We start from the raw sequence: 21537 nt of genomic DNA, 5'->3' as shown, positions 1-21537 counted from the left end.
TCTTAAATATTTATATTAACGAATTCACATGTCTTTGGAACTTTTCCAAACTTTCTTATTACAGTTTTTATTCGTTTGATTTTAGGTACGTATGTACGTATTAATAAACGATTTTTTTTTTTTGGTTTTTTTTTTCGCAATTTTAACTTTTTATGAAACAATTTTCTGCTTCTTTTTCTTTATTTCAAAAACACTCCGTATTTTGAGACGTGTTAACTGCTTTTAGTAAAAATTTTAACTTTTTTACGTAGTGGGATTTTGCGTATTTAGTTCGCGTGCGACTGCGCCAATAAGAAGTCCGTTCTTTTCGAATGAAACTTTATTAATGATCTCCAAATTTCTGTAATGCTTATAACTAAGTTCACAAAAATGAGCTTAAAACTAATAATAGTAACTGTAATATGTAATGTTGTTGTTAATTGCGAATAAAGAGAAAGAGATTTATTTATTGGAAGTTGTTTACGGAAATATAGCTAATAAGTGAGCGGATATGGAAAGCGAAGGAAAGGTGTAAGAGGAAATGGTATAAGTAAGAAGAGCATGACAGTTATTAGTAGAGGGTGTGTCAGTATGTGACTAATGATAATTATTGGTAGAGGATGTGTCGGTATGTGACTATATAAATAACGAAAGTGTATAAAACATATAAAGCAAAACACGAGTATTTAAAAATAGATTTAATTAAAACGAACAGCGCTTTAAATTTAAAAAGAAATGAAGTGATGTATAATCAACTGCAAAGCTGTAACTAAAAAAGAACACGAAAAAATGTATAGAATTAGTTGAAGTGGAACAAACGAAAGAGCTTTATGAGAGGTAGACAAAAAAATTAAAAAAAAAAAAACAGCACAGTTATATCAATCTAATCAACAAGCTGTTATCAGCTGCGAAAATTGAACCAAAATCAAAAAGAAAATGAAACGCAAACTGCAAGAATAAAAAAGTGTAAAAATAATTAAAACCAAAGCGAGAGATAAAAAGTTAAGAACACAAACTAGAGCGAGTACAGAGTTAGATTGAACGGTTATAATACCAGTTGTGAAGAGACTATACAAAAGAGCGATGAATTAAAGATATGCAAAGAAACACGGTCTAAATAAATGCTGATTTAGAGAAAAATGATATGCAACACGTAAGCAGTTGATTGATAAGAAAAGTATAAGACAAAAAGACAGTTAAGAGCAAAATAAGTAAAGTTAGCAAGACGTATGTAGGTATTATTTTCAAAGTAAACAAGACTCATCAAGTGATAAAAAAACAGACAAGTTAAAAAAAAAATAAAAAAATTTAAAAACAATAAAAACTAAAAAACTCAAAGCTCAGAAAAGACGACAAGTGATAAAAAACAGGCGAAAAGTTAAAAATAAATAAAAAACAAAAACTAAAAACTCAAAGCTCAGAAAAGAATACAAGTGATAAAAAAGCATAAATTAGTCAACAAGTTAAAAAAAGAAATAAGAAAACACCATAAAAACTAGAAACTTAAAGCAAGCAATAATTTACTAATAAAGACAGCGACATAACTGAAGTGTAATTGATTTCTTATAAAAAAGTCAAACGCAAAAAGACTAAGGGAGCTATAAAATAGACAACTTTGCAAGCACACATAATATATATAAACCAACAAACAAACATATCAACGCTTCCATATACATACTTAAAAACATACGCAAATAATTAAAAAATATATATTGCATAATTCATTCTCAAGCACGAAAAAGTGATATTAAAGTACAAAGTAAAGATTGAATTGAAAATCGTGTTGTAAAACAAAAAAGCGTACCGGTCCATATAAATTGCATAAAGCACAAGATAAAGTATCTAACGATTGCGGATTTATGTGCAGAGATAACTCAAGCAAAGTAACGCAGACACAAGCAAAAATTTATTAAGAAATCTTAAAAACGAACGCAAAGCAATTAACAATTGTAGAGCTGTTGCAAGGTTAGTTAAAAAGTGCATTGAGTGAATTAAGCTTTTGCTAATTATAAGTGAATGAGTGGGCGAGAGTGTACTTTAGACTGAAATAGTCGGCATTAGGGATGACGTTTTTTGAAACCAAAAAATACCAGGATTATAGGATTTTAATGCGGGGATTGCTGAAAGATGGTTTTAATATTCATTTTAAAAAATTTTAAATTTGTTCTACAAACATCCCCTTTTAAGAACAAAAAATATATATAAAATAATGCGGGCAAGTTCTTTCGTTTTTATTTTTGCTAAGGGTCTTCATTGCACAGAATCTTAACCTGAAGTCATATTTTCCAAATTGGTTCGGGTTTTCGAGATATTCGTGTCCAAAAGTGTACGCCTTGTTTCGCTACATCACAGCTAAAAAAAAAAATTTGAAGCCAAAAACAGAGCTAAACTTTCGCGAAGGTTTCGACATGATGAACACAAATCTGAGTCAGTCTGACCCAAAACAGTCTAGGTTTTGAGATATTAGAACCCAAAAGTACAAAAAACACAAATTTGAGGTCGTGGCATTTCTAAAATTTTTGGTTTTTAAGATCATTTCATCTCCTGAAAGTACCACCCTACATTTCAAAATTGGTCTTTTCCAAATCTGTTTTGCTTCAGAAAAATCGTCTAACCAAGTTTGACAAATTCGTCAATGTGTTGCAATTTTTGTCAAAAACCATAAAGAAATCTAAAAGGGCTAAATTTGGGGACAATCCCCGGATGCCGAAACTGAACTATCAGATAAAGAGGTAAATTATTCCGATAAGCGTCACCCCTTGTCCCCATATATAATAAAAAATTGCAAAAGTCCGCCACTGAATTTAAAGTCACTAATGGGAGGGCTTAGACCTGCAATGTAGTTGAGTGGCCTATAGGCGCACGCACAGGGTCACCTCGCGAAATAACAGTGGCTTTGTCGCAGCAAAGGACGGTGCTGCTACGAGGTGACTGATAAACTAAGGTGTAGGGACGCAGAGACTTCACTCTGAGATTCGGAAAGAAGCAAAATGCTGCGGCTGTGGCTTTCCGTAAGAAGATGAACGGAGTTACGAAGCAGTTTCTGACTTTGACGCTAATAGATAGAGGAATTCCTATCGGCAGAAGTCTATCGCAACAATGGAGTTTAGTTATTAAAGCTGAACAATACTAATACCTTGAGATATATTACGGGAGTTTTTCCAAACTTTCAAAAGCAGGTTAAGAATCCCATTTGAGGTGAAGCCGAGCCTGTTTCATAACCAAAAGCGTAATATACCGACATGGTATTGAAAGGTATTCCGCATATATCCCTCCTACTAATAAACAAAGAGGCGTATTATTAGTTGTACCCAGATCAAAAAGAATATGATGCCGCAATGCCCGAAATGTTGGAGGGTGGCAAAGAAACTGCTTAGCAATGTTTGCAGGATGATTTTCCCAGCTAAGAAGTCATAGTTTAAGAAGCACTACTGTCATTAAAGGAGTATACAGATTTTGCATTACTTATTGGATGGGAATTTTACTTGTTGTTAAATATTTATCCTTTAAATATTGATAGTTAAAAAAATACCCTCGAGAAGCTCTGTAACTTCTTGGCATATCCCTTTAAGCTCACTCGTCAATTGTTTCAATGAACCAATTTGTATAAAAAGAACTTCGGAAATCAAAAGGACATTCAAGACAATAATAGAGATTTTCAAGGAAAAAATTTAAAAATTGTACGTCAAACAACCAAAAAATTAAAAAAAATTTTTGAGATCCTCTTTTTCAACCCAGACTAGCGTATTTATACTTCTACTAATAAAAACCTAAAAGTACTAAGATTTATTTTGTCTCGACTACGTATTAAAAAGTCTCGAGCAAAGATATTTGTTTATTTTTATCAGCACTTGTGGGATTTCTGTGGAATCCAATTTATCTCTGAATCAGAATTTAAAAAATTTTAATTTTTGTGATTTGCCGCTTTACTTTTTTAAAGTCCCCTTATTCGCAGCACCAAATCCACGGCCACACTGTTTACGAAGTGGAACGAACAAATGACGCAAATGTTAGCCGTTTACGTCGATGGTGTTACGCTACCGACTGTCAGTCACCCAAGGATCTTAGGGTAACGTTCAATAAAACTCGCACCATGTCACCGACATTGTATCTACTCCGCCCGGCATCTGCAAGGCAAAAAGTTTTCACTGAGAAGCCTTTCATGGCAAAAATACCCTCGGAATGTCAAATCACTGCCGAGGGGCGAACCAGCTTAGAAAAACTTTTTTCTAATTGGAAAAAACAATGTTGCTTTGACCGGGAGTTGATCCCACGATCTTCGGTGTGGTAGACGCAGCACGTTACCACCACACCACGGCGGCCGCCGGTAAAACTTGGGGAAAAGATAATGAAACGTTGCTAACTACGTACAAAGCAGTTTGCCGGACGCTCGTGTACTACGCGTCACGTTTTCAGCTGTGTCGCCCGTTTTTTAAAAACACACATTGGAAAAGTATGCAGGCCTGCCAAAGTGCTGCCCAGAGAACTGCCACGGGATGTATTCTTATGAACCCTGAAAAATATCTGCAAAGTCAGCTCATAGAGTTCAACATTAAAGGGCATAACGAAGTACTGAACAGACAATTTTTGCTTCACTGTCACAAACCTGGACACCCTAGCAAACAACTGTTTGATCTAGTCCTACCCCCAAGAGAGGTAAGGGAACATCTCCATAAGCACCATGATGAGATACGGACGAGCGTAAGAAGTTCCCAGGCAAAATCCGCAAAGAATCGGTGAACGCCTTTGCTAGGTCGCGCCCGGTGAACCCCGTTATCAATATACACTATCCATATCACGAGTAACCCTGGCCGAACTTTGTTCTGGATACTGTAACAGGTTAAACCCATACAAGGCCAGAACCAACGCCGACATAGGTAATGTATATCCTGTATACAGTGTGTCCCCACCTGATATTAATCATATTTTCAATTGTAATGTGGAACCTACGCCTCTAACACCATCTTCCTCAATTTCTTATATGTATACCGCTCCCATATCACTACCTATTCTGCTAAAATTAAAAACGATTCCACTGAATTCTATTATTTATTCTATTATATATTCGATGTATACGTTAACTTGGAATTTTTCCTCGCTTTTTGATAAACAAATGATAACAGTTATTCCGACTTATATACTTACTAAGAATTCCGATAATTTAATTTACTTGCATAGAGAAAGATAAGATAAAACGAACTTGAAATCGACAAAAAACGAATTAAACGTAATGACAGAGTTCGAAGTATCTTGACGAGATAACATTGTAAGCCTCATTCACTTGGGAAGGGAACTTTTTCTTCAAAATAACTTATAATATACCATTAAGGATTTGACGAATTGAACTTATTTCTAGCAGCAAAGTATAATAGCCAAAGTTATGTTTCGATAAAATTGTAATAAATACATCGCCGCTTTCGTTTTAAAAATTTAAGTTTAACATTAAATTTGTTGAGAAAACGCGAAGTTTTATTTTTTCATACAGCTCCATTATAATAATTAGATTAAAATACCACAAGTGCCCTCACTAAGAGTATTTGATGTATGTGAACATAATCATAAAATCTCGAAAAGCAAAAATTTTATCTTATTAAATAATTTGGGAAAAATTTACACAATGTGACATCAGGACGAACAAGGCGATAGCTATTTCGATTATACCGTGTAAATACCTTCAAAGCCTTTTATCCCAGGAGTGGAATTTGAACCCGCACTCCTACGATGATTGAACTTTTACAAACACATTCAGCCACGCCAGACCTTAGTTGTTGTAAACTGTTTAAAATAAAACGTACGACATATCAGCAAAATTATTTTCTTCATATTTGAATCTATTGCATTGACACCAGTGAGCTGAAATTATTCATGTTTTAAGGTTATTAGTGGACTAACCAAAAAATTAGTATTAGTGCGTATGCAAACAAAGAATATCAAGCACTTATATGCACTAATACACATTTACATAGTAATGCTTCGTAAAACGAATAACCGCTCATAAGCCACGAAGCAGTTCAGTACTAATTGTCTTATTGAGCAAGAAAGTCAACTGTAGTATACGAAAACACTAATTGGAATAAGTACGACTAACAGTGCAATAAAATGAATAAAGTCATATCAGTCTTCTGACGCTAGCAACACAACGATGTACACGAAACTAAAATGAGTACAGCGCTAAAGTAAAACCGATAAGAAACGAAGTATACAGTGCATTACACACGAAATCAATGTGCTACTGAGTTAAAGCGACTATGATACCAGTTTATACTCAACAATGTCATATATGTGTGGGACATATGTGTTGCGGGGCACTTGTATGTATTTTCTATTTTATGTGCTAATCACTCAGAGTATTTTTCTGTATTTGACTAAGAACACATTTAGGTAATGCATTTTAGCATAAATTTGAGTTTTTTCGTTAAAGAAACAATTTACTTAATCTATTTTGCTGCGTTCCCTTCAGCTAAACGCGTTAAAAAATTCCCTAAAAATTATATCGAAATCTCCATTTTAATAATATTCATGATACCTAATTTTCTCGGTAAACCGGTTTTATCCTTTTCAAAGATTGTTCAGCACAAGAGGAAGGGGAGGAGTGAGAAAACTCGTAAGGATTTTTTATTCAGAATTAGAGGAATAAGAAAAGGGAAACAACTCGCAAGGTGGTTGTGCTTAAAATTGTGCTGCATATGTATTTCAATGCTCGTTTGCCTGAAGCACGTCGAAAATTTCGACTAAATGGCTAAGAACTGTTGTAAGCCTTCTAAATAGCTAAATGGGCCTCATATTCTGACTCACCATCTGTCTTTAGAAGGGTAACTACGGTACATATACTAGTTTTTTTGCGGTTTATATATTAAACTAAATCCACCTAGCCGCATGTGTTTTGACGTGCTGCGTCCAAATTTATAATCAAGCAAGTAAGGGTGTATAAGTTCGGGTGAAACCGAACATTATATACCCAGCTGTACACAAGGCTGCGCAATAATACATATACATATGGTTCTATTCTGAACTAATTTTTCTTCAAGTTATGGCTCCCGAAACATAGAAAATTGCTTAGTCATAAAAGAGGGAGGTGCATGCCCATTTTATTTTCCTATTTATTATTATAAATCCACTTGGGAAATGAAATACCATTGATATAAAGCTCTTTTTTGCAAAGATATAGCTTATTTTATTCGTCCACGACCCTTTTAAAAACTTTATATATAAAAGTGGGCGTAGCCCTTGACCGATTGCGTTAATTTTTCTTCACAGTATTCCTTAAAGTAAAGGCAACCTCTCTGCCGAATTTTGTTACGATGGGTTTAACGATTTTTAATTTATGATTAACAATATTTGTAAAATTGAATATATCACAAGTGCGCGGTGCCACGCCCATTTAAAATTTTTTTTTTTCTAATTTTTATCAAGAGTCTCCATATCAGTCCACACGTCAAATTTCAACATTCTAGGTGTATTATTTACTAAATAATCAGGGTTTTTGTCGACTCCGATGAGTTTTCACTGAGATCTTTTCATGGCAGAAATACACCCGGTGCGCTTGCCAAACACTGCCGAGGGGCGACCCCGCTTAGAAAAATTTTCTTCTAATTGAAAAACCTTATTTCTAAATTTTGATGTTGCTTTGCCCGGGGTGCGAACCCAGGGCATACGGTGTGATAGGCGGAGCTCGCTACCACCGCACCACGGTGGCCGCCCTCTCACATTCATCACTTAGTAAATTGGTATTTCCTCTAATCATCCTCGCCGGTGCAGGGAGAGACATCTTATTCACAATGCTTACTTTGTTTTCATGACTCATTTTTGTGGAAAAAAGTGATAATCCGACGAGCTCTTCGCATAGGTACCACAAATGTGACTGCAATTTTTTTTGATGGTTTTAGCTATCTCATCATCAATTGCGCAGTATTTCCCAGCCTCTTTCCAAAACGTTAGGTCATTGAAAGCTGCATTGGTGCTGATTGGAGTCTCTACCAGTTTTCCACATACATAAGTGCTCCAAAACGGATAAATCTATCCAAATTTTTTTCTCCTTGTTTGTGAGATGATAAACTCCTTGATATTGGAAAAGGTGCAATTTAAATGCATAAATAAGCTTAGCCATCCATCGAGCGTGATGTATTGGCCCAGCTGCTCTCCAGTGCATTTTTTCTATTGGTTACCCCAACACCAACAGCGTCAGTTCAATAAGTTCGAGGTAGTAATCTCGAGGATGATCTTTCTTACTTAGATGATAAAGCAGGGATTCGATGGCACTATTTCTTAACTCAGCTTCTCCAAGAGAAAAAATTAATGGTGTGTGGTCTTATCGATCAACTTCATTCCATGATTCCTACAACCTTTCAAATATGGGAATTTCAGGAGGGCTTCAAGGTCCCAAACATAATGTAAATACCTTGCTCAAAATTATTTCCATTATGTGATGGCGACATGGCAACCATAGAAGTTGCTTTGTTGAGCTGTTTTTCAATGAAATTTCATACACCATTCTCCATACTGGTGTTGACGCTTGTTGTGTCAAAGCCCATACCAATGACTTTATCATCGAGATGCCATGTCTTAAGAGTTTTAACTACTGCATCTCCAGGTTTCCTACCTGTTGCAACAGCCAATTTTGGCACCCCCAGCGGTTTCTCATTTACATCACCATAGGAAACTAGCACTGGTAGTCTGTCTACTTTTTGTGAACCTAAAATTCGGGAAAGATTTTGCTGTCCCAATGAACAACAATTGATTCTTTTGTGTCTTCTCAGTTTGACATCATCTCTGTCGAAAAATTCTGGCTTGCTGCTTCTCGTTTTCTTTTTATCGAACTTCATGAAAGCGGCAATGCTGCGGGACCATGGCCACGATCGGACACTTTATTCCTGTCTAAAGCCCCTGCCACATTCATGTCAAAAGAGCTCTTCTTAGCCTTTGGTTCAGAAACATCTTCGTTCTTAACACCTAAAACTTTGTCAAAATTTTTATTGAAGAAGGCTGATATAATTCATCATCAGTACCATTTTCTTTTGTTGTAGGAAGTTGGTTCTTCTTTGTTAAAGGTTCTAGGTCCTTAACACCGATTAAGTAAACACTGTTTGCCTGACGCGTCTAAAGCGCACTGATTTTGATTGAAATATAGTTTAAGCCTGAAATAAAAAAGGGTTGATAACATGTTTAATATCAAATTTATTGAAGACCACACATTTTTTAACTTCTGAATCCTTAAAAACAAACAAATACAAATTTACAGAATTTCTGAAAACTAAACCTTGTTGAGCACTGCTTTCTATATGCTCTACAGAGCTAAAATTTTGCATTTCGTTAGATGTAACAAAATTGGAGGATCCCTTGGTCTCTAAAATAAAATTTGGTTTTTTGGACCACCCTAATCGATATATTCGTTGTTTTTAAAACTGAAATTATATCGAACTAACAATAATGTTTACACCAACATTTTTAAAGAGATAATTTGCGTTTTCTGTGGAATTTTCGTGTATCTTTAAAAATTTCATCCGTATTTGCCATTTCCAACGAAGTCACTTTTATTCAAATTTTTTTTTTGTATACCAAAATCTTAGAAATAATTTGGCATCACTCATTAGATTGAAGACAAAAGCAAGGCGTCTTAAGCTAAATGAACAAATCAGAAATTTCGCTATAATTTCATTTATTTGGCATCAACGTCCAGACAACGTCTTTCCTTATAAAAATTAAATAACATTTGCAAAACGAATTATGGTCATTTTGTACGCGCCTACATAGTATATTTACATATGAAAACATATCTATCTATATACATGGCTAAATTGGATAGGCGTCAAAGCTAGACGGCAACGAGCGACACAACGTATCGATAATTATTCAACATCCCTGCAGTCAAACCAACTAGTTGTATACTAGAAAAATACTAGTTTGCCAAAAATCCCAACTAGTATGAGTTCTGTCTTTTTTCCATATTAGCAACTGGCATTTTGAACACGGCGATGTCCTACGAAATATCAATTGCCAGTCTCTGCATCAGCATCATACCAATTGACAAACTAGTCAGCATACCCATCAGACTGATACCAATTGACATACTAGTCAGTGTATTCAACATCAACATACCAGTTGGCATACTACTCAGTCTATGCATCATTGTAATAACAGCTGACATACTAGTCGATATTTGCATCAGCATCCTAGTATTTAATATACTAGTCTCAGTTGGGTTGAAAAATTACTTGAAAATTGATAAATTAGCTCAAATTTATGTTATTCATTATATTTCATATATATAAAAGGTATGTACATATATATATACATATGTATATAACTTTAAAATTTATCACTTCAATACATTATACTTTGGAATAAATTTTAATAAAAATATGTACATATATATGAAAACTAAAAAGTAACGGAATAACACACGAATGTGACGCAATCTCAAGACGCAGGGCTAAGTTTATGGGTTCACCATGGCCAGAACATTCCCACATTAAATCCCTCAAGCCAAGAGAACTGCTAGGGTTCATCATGGAAGTCGGATGGGATGAGGTGCTGACCAAAGGTCGCAGTGCAATCCTCAATAAATTATCTATCTATCTAACGGAGAAGGGACGAACCAGTAGTGGTTGACTGTCTAAAAACAGGCCAAGCTGCACTAGCGCCGTCCTGTTATGAGTGTTAATGGAGTTCAGAATGGTGGTAGTGATATGCACTTTACGGAAGTCATGCTTATGGCTGGATAACCGAACAATTTCATTTAATTGAGGGAATCATAACGGCTTTAAACGTTTTCGTTACTGACTAAAGGGATAATATCGGTAGATACTGACTGGGTTTCCGGTCTTTCTCTGTTATTCTGGAAAAGCATAGGCTTTTAACGACAAGTAGGAAAAATGTCTTAGGCTACTGATGCCCTCATGGTACAGGTGTTTTGGCATCGGTATAGGTCTTCCGTCTGGGACTATTGATATGGATGGCTTGGCCTTTTCAATAATTTATTTAACCTCTGTTGAGGTAACGGTGAGGGTTGACTCGTCATGCTTGTGTTTATGTGCCCGTTGATTTCGACGATATCTAGCATTGTCAACTGAAGTATGCATTGCAAATTGGCTACAGAAAGCACTTGCGCATTTCCTCGAGCCGACAGACAAAATTCTAGTCAAATGAATTATTTAAATACTAACTAGTATTAATATCACCACAAAATTATAGTCAATGAACTATTCAAAAGCTGACTAGTATAAATATACCCACAAAATTCTAGTCAATGAACTAGAATGTTTGCTGACTACTTTGCCTTTTGACTGCAGGGGAGGTTTCAGTTCAGATCACGTCATGAAGAATTCTTATATTGAAATATCAACTTCAATCACTGTGCGACACTCCCTTAATCGGTTCCAATTGGAATCAACATTTATGTATGACATTTTTGTCCTTGGTATTAAAGGGTGAGATTGGAAAAATCGCAAATTTTATTTATAAGGGCCGCCCTAATGTACATATGTGGTGTGTTCCATAGTCACGTGTTCTTAGCTCAATATTTTGATAATACTGATATTAAGTCCTTATGGATATGTAGACAGGCCTTAACATTCAACCATTACTGTTGTGTAAAAAAAGTTTAAAAGTTTGAGCCTAAATCTGAAACTTTTTTGTACTACATAAATAGCAAAGCCAAATTTATTTTAAAATTAGCAGATCCGGCAGACGTTTTTCTGCCCTTTTTTTGGTCTATTTGCATAGCTTTCTAGAAATTTTTGCATCTTACTCTCCCTCCGCCTCTCTCCCCATTTATCCTTTTATTCACTCATCTCTTTGCGTCTCTTTCTCCTTCTCCGTCGTGTCCATCCTTTCTTTTCTCTCTAGCTTCTTCTCCATCTCCCTCGACCACTCCATCTATCCCTATCTCTCTTTCTACGTCTAACTCTATCTCTTTCCCAGTCTGTTTCTCCTTTCCTCGTTTTTCTTCTTTCTAGTTCTTATTATTCTCCATTTCTCATTCGCAGTCCCAGTCTCGCCCCGATCCCAGTCCCAGTCCGTTTCTTTGGTACATTTCCCGGAAAGTGTCGTCAATACTAATCTAGGCAAAGGGATGCCATCCCTTATTCCTAGTCACAGTCCCAATCCCAACTCCATTCCCAGCCCCAGATGGTTGCATGCATTTTTAAATGTTATATCATAACAAAATAAAAACAAAAGATTCTGCTAAGATTTAGATTATACCGGTGTTTGTGGATAAGAATGCGCATAGCTTGGTTTCAATTTTAAACCAAGGCCTTCCGCTGGTTTCGAGTCGAAGTGCTCTGGATTAGAGTCGTGAAATCTATGCACTGAGCTTTTATAATTTTTGTTCAATTATGTTTAAATTTTAACCGGATAAAAGCGAAGAATGCAAAGCGTTAATTGAGAGGGTTTCAATTGAGCTCAAAATAGCTTGAAGAATTGCTTAATCCGCTGAATGGCTTAATCATTTTTAAACATGTATGAACGTCAACTCTATCCATTTATGACTACCGAAGCTACATGAATTTCAAAGAGCCTACCTCAAGACGCTTAAGCAGTTGGTTTAGGTCGCTTTACAGCGCAACGCCGATAATACTTTAATAGAGCATTGATTTTAAGCCTAAATGAACTAAAAGTGATTTTTTTGCAGCCCTAAACTGAGCTGATCCAGGCCTACAGAACTGGGGCCCTTTAATACGCCTCAATCCTTCATTATAGTTTAGTTCCAAATGTTATTAAACGCTCAAGTGTTGCGTTAAGACGATGATAAACAAATAACCTAGTAGTCATCAGGGTAAATATCTTCACCGCGTTTGGTTGCTTCATGTTTTTGAGACATGATTAAGGCGAAATCAGTCTTTTGAGAACACTCTCGGCGCGTTTTCATGTCTTTGCTTCTTTTTACTTAAGCCATTAAAGCTCACTTAATTTTGAACGCTCCTGCCCTCGCTCTTATCAATTTGCTCCCCGCAACTTTCTATTCACGAAAACTGGGAAACGATAAGCGCCCATTCCCTAGTTGTTTACTTACAACGTCCTAAATTGTTTCACCATTCGACAGCACTTTGCTCAATCACGCAGAACCATTTGAGTATTCAATGCCACCAAAGAACTCCTCTGTTGTCTTGATGAAGGCGTGAGGCATTAAAGCTTCTTTGTAATTCTTTAAAAAACAAATCTTATTTTAAAAACTAAATACTCATTAAATACTTTATCTTCCATGAATAATTATTTTGTCTTTCCTAACTAGTTGAAAGCAAATAAGTTTTGCAAATTTAAATAAAATACACAAATTTAAAGCCACGCCAAATTTAGTAGCGATTACTAATGCAAAGCTTTTAAAAACATACATACAAATTATTGAAAAACAAGTAAGGGAGGCTAAGTTCGGCTGTAACCGAACATTACATACTCAGCGAAGAGCTTTGGAGACAAAATAAGGGAAAATCACCACGTAGGAAAATGAACCTAGTGTAACCCTGGAATGTGTTTGTATGACATGGATATCAAATGGAAGGTATTAAAGAGTATTTTAAAACGGAGTGCGCCTTTGCTCTGTAGGTGGACGCCTTTTCGAGATATTGCCATAAAGGTGGACCTGGGGTGACTCTAGAATGTGTTTGTACGATATGGGTATCAAATTAAAGGTATTAGTGAGGGTTTTAAAAGGGAGTGGCCCTCAGTTGTATATGTGAAGGCGTTTTCGAGATATCGACCAAAATGTGGACCAGGGTGACCCAGAACTTCATCTGTCGGGTATCGCTAATTTATTTATATATGTAATACCACGAACAGTATTCGTGCCATGATTCCAAGGGCTTTTGATTTCGCCCTGCAGAACTTTTTCATTTTCTTCTACTTAATATGGTAGATGTCAAACCCATTTGACAAAGTTTTTTCTAAAGTTATATTTTGCGTTAAAAAAACCAATGCAATCACTATGTTTCATCCCTTTTTTCGTATTTATTTATTTCGAATTATGGCATTTTTGTAATTTTTCGAAATTTTCGATATCGAAAAAGTGGGCGTGGTCATAGTCGGATTTCGCCTATTTTCAATACCAAGATAAAGTGAGTTTAGATAAGTACGTGAACTAAGTTTAGTAAAGATATATCGCTTTTTGCTCAAGCTATCGTGTTAACGACCGAGTGGAAGGACAGACGGTCGACTGTGTATAAAAACTGAGCGTGGCTTCAACCGATTTCGCCCATTTTCACAGAAAACAGTTATCGTAGTAGAAGCTATGCCCTTACCAAATTTCACAAAGATTGGTAAATTTTTGTTCGACTTATGGCATTAAAAGTATTCTAAACAAACTAAATGAAAAAGGGCAGCGCCATGCCCATTTTGAAATTTTCTTTTATTTTTGTATTTTGTTGCACCATATCATTACTGGAGTTGAATGTTGACATAATTTACTTATATACTATAAAGATTAGGCCGGGTCGATTTGTGGGGAGGCAAAAAAATCGCCCATTGCTCTGTGAAAATCATATTCTAGGGATCAAAATAAGAAACTTTGCCGAAGGAACCATACCTCTAAAACGAATTCTTAAATTTTATTATAATTTTATTTTGAGGTGATTAACTATAAACAATTTTTTGACCTTCTACTACTGTTATATAAACTCTTTTTAATTGAAAATTATTTTCTATTTTTTAGTTCGGTTTGCTAAAAAAGCGTGTTTTTTTAAACTATTATTTATTTTACTATGTTGCTTAGCTTTTCGCCATAAAATTTGTTGGCACAGATAAGTACAAACATGCACATATGTATATACATTAGGGCGGGTCGATTTAAAAATCGCTCATTGCTCTGTGAAAATCGTGTTCTAGGGATCCAAATAAGAAACTTTGCCGAAGGAAACATACCTCTAAAACGAATTCTGATGTCCCCCCCTTTGGGTCGAACTTTTGGGTAGGAGCAATTTCAATTCTACCTGCTGTGTCTTTTGGTGGCTTAAAAAAAACAACACAAGCATTTTTACGATCTGCAATTGTCTCACAGTGATACCTTCATTTTTTAAAACGGTTGAATAAAACACCCACACAACTATGTTTACGACATGCAAATGCATCACAGTGATGCCTTGGTTTTAAAAGGGGGTTGTAAAAACGCTAATTTCTAATAATTTTTTTTAATTTCTTTTCTATTACTAAGTTAAATTCATTTTTTCATTTACATATGTTCTGACTAAATAAATTTCTAAGGGGAAAAATAAACTTCAAAAAGAAAAAACATAGGCATTTCAAAGTGGGATTTTTCAAAATTTGCCCCTACGACCCAAAGGGGGGGACATCAGAATTCGTTTTAGAGGTATGGTTCCTTCGGCAAAGTTTCTTATTTTGATCCCTAGAATATGATTTTCACAGAGCAATGGGCGATTTTTTTGACTCCCCACAAATCTACCCGGCCTAATATACATATTCCTAATATACAAATGTACATATATAAATCTATGTATGTTTATCTATATAAACTCATGAGTATAATAGCGTTTTCTTTTCTGAAATAAATTGTTGCCTAAGTAAATGGTAAAGCCTTAATAGAGTTACTCCTACCCCAGAAAATTGTCAACATTTATAGTGCATAAAAAGAATATTTCAACTCACCATAGTAACTCATATTAACAGAGTATATGTTAAGAGCGAATTGAGAGTTTCTCAGAGTTGCACTGCCGCACCGCCATTTTATACAGGGTAAAAGTGTGACGCTTTTGCGTTGCGAGCAGGCAACAATTTTCACAAAAGAACGAAATACCCCGTAAAGGCGGTGCCTGTTTTTTAGAACAGAGCAACAACCCTTGCGCGGCGTACAAAAAGCGTAACACTATAGCCAGAAAAGAAAACGCTATAAGTGTGTAGTGTAGTGTGCAATTAATAGGTTTTTTGAATTGTACTGCTTTTTATACTCAGCTGAGCGGAGCTCACAGAGTATATTCATTTTGTTCTCATAACGGTACTCCGTTACGGCATAAACTGATCGAGACAGATATAGACTTTTGCATATCAAAATGTTCTGGCCGAAAAAACACATTCATTTAGCCATGTCCATCCGTCCGTTCGTCCGTCTGTCCGTAAACCCGATAACTTGAGTAAATTTTGAGGTTCCTGGGCACTCATCTCAGATCGCTATTTAAAATGAACGAAGTCGGACTATAGCCACCCCCACTTTTTCGATATCAAAACTTTCGAAAATCCGTAAAAGTGCGATGATTCATTACCGAAGACGGATAAAGCAATAAAACTTGGTAGGTGGGTTAACCTTATGACGCTGAATAAAATATTAGTAAAATTTTGGATAATGGGCGTGGCACCGCCCACTTTTAAAAGAAAGTAATTTAAAAGTTTTGTAATCTTTAGTTTGGCAGCTGAGTATATAATGTTCGCTTACATCCGAACTTAGCTTTCCTTACTTGTTTTTAAGTTACAGTTTTTGTTAGCCGGCAAATCGTGTATTTTCAATTTTTAAAATCGTTTTTATTTATTTAAATACATTTTTTTTTATGTGCAGAGTTAACTGTACTTTATTTTTAAGTGCTTGTTGTATTTGTTTTTATTCTACATGCACACATTAGTTGAGACGATTTAGCATAAGGCGTGATTGAAATTCAAAGGGGAGCGTGTGATAATTAACAAGCCCTGTACTGAGGCACACGAACGAACATTTTTTAAACGGTTTTATTTAGCTTGACTTGACAGGCTGGCTGGCACGAATTTTGTAACTGAAATTTAAGTAACTTCCCGATAAGCTACAAGCGTGAAACTTGGAATATAGTTCAGAACCCAATGACAATGCAATAATAAGAAAAAAATCGCCGCTAGGTAGCGCAAGGATCGAGATATTCAAAAAAATCGTATTTACGGTAAGATTTGGCTCATATTTGGAACACATAATACATACAAGAATAGAAAGCGACCTATGAAAAAATCTCTGCTAGGTGGCGCAAGGATCGAGATATTCAAAAAAATCGTATTTGTGGTCCGATTTGGTCCATATTTGGAACACATAATACATATATGAATAGAAAGCGACCTATGATGTTGGCTCATATTTGGAACAAATATTACACACAGTCCGGTAGAAGTGATATCAAAATATTTTGGAGTTCGAGGAGGGATAAGCATACCTGGCGCAGAGTTGAGTAAAGTCTTTGGAAGGTATTGAGGACTTAGATTATAACAAATTGTCAGGAAAGATTCCGTGTAATAATGAGTCACTAAATGAACTAAAAAGAATGGGAAATAAGAGGCAATTAAATAAAGACTAAAAACTTGAAAATAAAATAATTTAAATAAAATTTTTAAGTTAAACGGTTTTATTGAAAACAATACTTACATGAAGTAATAATAATACTAAAAGATAGAAAATGATTAGGTAGGTCCTAGGTACTAGTCGTGACACTCCTCATCAATCTAGGGCGTACATCAGACAATTGAATAAAAGCGTTGGGTGCGTGAAATTTCTAAAAATGTGAGGCGTAGCATAACCTATGTGTAAACTTTTAGCAAACACACTGATAAGTGTGCCTATAGCAATCAATAGCCGTTGCTTAATGCTAACTCCCTATCCATTCGCTATATCTCCGCAATTATACAAAGCATGAATCCAATATTTTGTATAGAGATTTCATATATGTATGACAAAATTGAGTTTGAGGGATTGAGAAATGAAGTAGTGGTACGAATGCGAGTGGAAGTTGAAGTATGATTGGGGAGTAGGAGTAGGAGTGGGGGTATGAGTTGGAATGAGAGTGGTAGTGGGAATGGGAGTGGAAATGAGGGTGCGAGTGGAAATGGAAGTGGGAGAGCGAGTAGGAGTAGGTGAGGGAGTGGGAGTGGGTTTTTAAGTGTTAGTGGAAACATAATGAGAATGATATGGAGATAAATGGAATAAGAGATGAACAAGAATAAAGAGAAACGAATTTAAACTCCAGTTAAAGTTGACAAGAGTTAACACTTAAGCTGAGATGAGCAGTGACATTTTATGTCATGTCGAACAAAGTGACACTGAAAAACCAGGCCTTAGTATTAAATAAGTCCCACTTTACGCTTTTATCTCCCCAAAATAAAAAAGTAACAAATAATATTACATGGTTGTTTTTTTATCAATTTCTCTAACATAATGCGCATTTTTCTTATCATCCTCAAAAGGTCGTCAACAGCAGTACAACAACGCGTGTTGAAAAGAAACGTTTACATCACATCACATCCTCATCGTCTTCCTCCTCGTCTACATCATCATCCGAAATGAAGAAGGAAGCACTGATACGCGATTTAAGCGAAATCAAAAATTCCATGTCCGAAATAACCGATCTTGTTGGTCGTAACACCAACAATGCGAGTAGTGGTGGCTTGGGCAGTAACAATAATTTAGCCATATCAGGCACAACGCATCAGCCATCTATAAACGATCTCACACAATTGAATGCATTGAATAGTTCGGATGCCATTAATAAATTAAAAGTAAAGTAAGTTGAAACGAAAAAGAAATTTGGAACAATTAAGTTTCCAAAATTCATATGTATGTATATTCAGCTGGGTTGATTTGCATGGGCGAAAGTTAACCCATAGCGCGCCATCAATTTTTCGATAGGTTTTGGGCTCAGGAAAAAAAGTTCCACTAAGCATACCCAAAAAAATGATTTTCTTTTATTTTTAAGGTTTTTTTCATGACCTACTTAAAAAAATTGCATTTGATTTTAAAATTTTCATGTATGCCCTGTCCGTCTCAAAATTGTCCGCTAAAAGCTTTGGCGATGACAGTTTTTTGAAAAAAAAAATATCTTTTGGGTTTTGAGGAGTGTTTTGGTAAAAAAATTTATTTTTTCGCCATTTTTTTAAGGGTTTCTTCAGAAATGTGCAAAAGTGTGAAACGAATTTGTCTCATAGTTCCTATCCCACTTAAAATTATGCGATAAAAACGTTGGCATTAACAGTTTTTAAAAAAAAAATTTTTTTTTGGTTTATGGGACTTGTTTTGGTCGAAACCGATTTTTTCATTTTCAAGGCTCCAAATCATTTTTTATGTATATGTTTCCGTTAGACCCACCAATAAGTATACCAAAATGATCACGGGACGAGCTAAGTGGATTTAGCCATGTCCGTCCGTCCGTCTGTCCGTTTGTTTGAACGCAAACTAGTCCCTCAATTTTTGAGATATCTTGATGAAATTTGGTAAGCAGGCATATTTTGATGGGGGATTTGCCATTCGGACATCGGAATCGACCGGATCGGACCACTATAGCATATACCCCCCATACAACCGATTGTTCAATAAGAGGGTTTTCGCCATTTCTGCCCCATTTCTGCCTCATTTTAACAGCTAGCAATATCAAATTTTACCACAAGCTTACGTATTGGGCATAGATGGTTATCTGAAAAAATCGTCAAGATCTGACATATTTTTGTCGAAATCGATTTTTAGTCCCAAGTGAATTCATGCGCTAAAGGCGGTGGGTGGTAAGTGCAGTTTAAAAAAAATTATTTTCCGATCTTGACGATTTTTTCAGGCAACCATCTATGTCTAATACGCAAGCTTGTGGTAAAATTTGATGTTGCTAGCTGTTAAAATGAGGCAGAAATGGGGCAGAAATGGCAAAAACCCTCTTATTGAACAATCGATTGTATGGGAGGTATATGCTATAGTGGTCCGATCCGGTCGATTCCTACAAATGTCAAATCCCCCATTAAAATATGCCTGCTTACCAAATTTCATCAAGATATCTCAAAAATTGAGGGTTCAAACAAACGGAGAGACGGACATGGCTAAATCCATTTAGCTCGTCCCCTGATCATTTTGGTATACTTATTGGTGGGTCTAACGGAAACATATACATAAAAAATGATTTGGAGCCTTGAAAAGGAGAAAAATCGATTTCGACCAAAACAAGTCCCAAAGACCAAAAAAAATTTTTTTTTAAAAACTGTTAATGCCAACGTTTTTATCGCATAATTTTAAGTGGGATAGGAATGGTGAGACAAATTCGTTTTCAACGGCAACACTTTTGCACGTTTCTGAAGAAACCCTTAAAAAAAATGGAGAACAAATAAATTTTTTCACCAAAACACTCCTCAAAACCCAAAAAATATTAATTTTTTTTTTTTTTTTTTCAAAAAACTGTTATCGCCAAAGTTTTTAGCGGACAATTGTGAGTCGGACAGGGTATGAAAAATGAACTTTTTTAAGTAGGTCATGAAAAATCAAAGAAAAAAAGTCAAAGAACTCAAATTTTGCAGGCTCGAAAATTATTTTTTTGGGTATGCTTAGTGGAACTTTTTTTTCCTGAGCCCAAAACCTATCGAAAAATCGATGACGCGATATAGGTTAATAAATCGACCCAGCTTAATGTATATAATAACAAAATAAATTTAAAAATGTGTATTTTTCAGAATACGCTCTTCCATTGAAAATCTCGTTGATAATGACACCGAACCTTTGGTTTCATTTCCCGATGGTGATGATGATCATCATAATTTGAATGATTTGGTAAGCGCTTCAAATGGTAAATTAACCACGAATGGACTGAGTGGATCAGGCAAACTCGTCGATCATGTTAAATTTGAAGAGAAACGCTCGAGAAGTGAATCAAAAACAAAAGTAATAGCCGATGGTATCAGCACTGAGCAAGCGACGAGCAATTTGGCTGAAATGAAACGTTTACAAACAGGTGATATCGATTATCAGGAAGCTAAAGCGGCTGCAGCAATGCGAAATCGTACCGAAATGGATGGTGTGAAGACGGAACAAAATGCTGCTATTATTCAGGTGAGTGTAGGATACACTAAAACATTTTCAGGAATGGTGTTGAAAGCTTTTAAAAATAGTACACACAAGAAAATTTTCTAAGATTGCGAAGAAAATTCAATTTCACAATCACAGCACGAAATTTTCATGGAAATGGGGGTATGGGTTTTCTTCATATTTCCGCCGATAATGTCACATTCACAACTGACTATTAGGAGCTTAGAACATACCCACAGTCAAGAAAGCCTGTTGTTAAAGGCGACTTAAATTCAAATCTCCTTCCCGAGCTGTGCGCTGGGTTTGAAACCCAGGTAGCAAACTTCACATGAGTTTTTTTCCTGATAACGACCACGTTAAACGTTTTAGGGATAACGATTTGAAGACATATACCATGGTCGGATTCTTAGAGGGCATAAAGTGGGAAGCGCAATTGTCACGGTGTCAGTTCTGTGATTTGAAACATACTTCGTAGTCAAGTGTGGGCGTTTACGACTTTGAACGAGCGTCTCGCCGCGATCTACATAAATATTACAAATGTTTGGATAAGTAATTCTTTTATGAGAAACTAGAAAATACTTACTAAGGATACCATGCCGTGAAATTACATTCATTCTTGGCTGTTTTAATACGAAGGTGGGCAAGGAAGGGGTATTTCGTCCTACAATCAGAAAACCCAGTCTCGGCGAGTTATAGTACATCGCCTTCGCCGCGACTCGAAATATGATGAACTTCTTGTTCAGCATAAAGAGAAAGCAGGCTACTTGGCTGTCACCTGATCGAAGGATAGCAAACTAAATGGAACACGTCGTAACTGATCCCAGACCATCGTT

The 21537-nt window shown here is 35.8% G+C and overlaps 1 protein-coding gene across 12 annotated transcripts in view; it reads left to right on the top strand.

Moving 5' to 3' along the window:
- The window catches only part of Sarm (sterile alpha and armadillo motif), a 324081-nt gene that overhangs the window by 234892 nt on the left and 67652 nt on the right, over positions 1-21537 (top strand). For 11 of the 12 annotated variants that reach the window (XM_067787773.1, XM_067787774.1, XM_067787775.1 and 8 more), the window contains 2 exons: positions 18115-18431; positions 20353-20728. In XM_067787773.1, the coding sequence (XP_067643874.1) occupies positions 18115-18431; positions 20353-20728 (693 nt within the window). Of the gene's footprint in view, positions 1-581; positions 1945-18114; positions 18432-20352; positions 20729-21537 lie in introns of those variants that run through there. The other variant, XM_067787782.1, reaches the window with a different exon arrangement.

The sequence above is a fragment of the Eurosta solidaginis genome, chromosome 5 (assembly GCF_040869045.1).
Source record: "Eurosta solidaginis isolate ZX-2024a chromosome 5, ASM4086904v1, whole genome shotgun sequence".
Classification (NCBI taxonomy): domain Eukaryota; kingdom Metazoa; phylum Arthropoda; class Insecta; order Diptera; family Tephritidae; genus Eurosta; species Eurosta solidaginis.
Note: the sequence above shows the minus strand (reverse complement) of the source record. Positions and strands in the feature narration are given on the sequence as shown.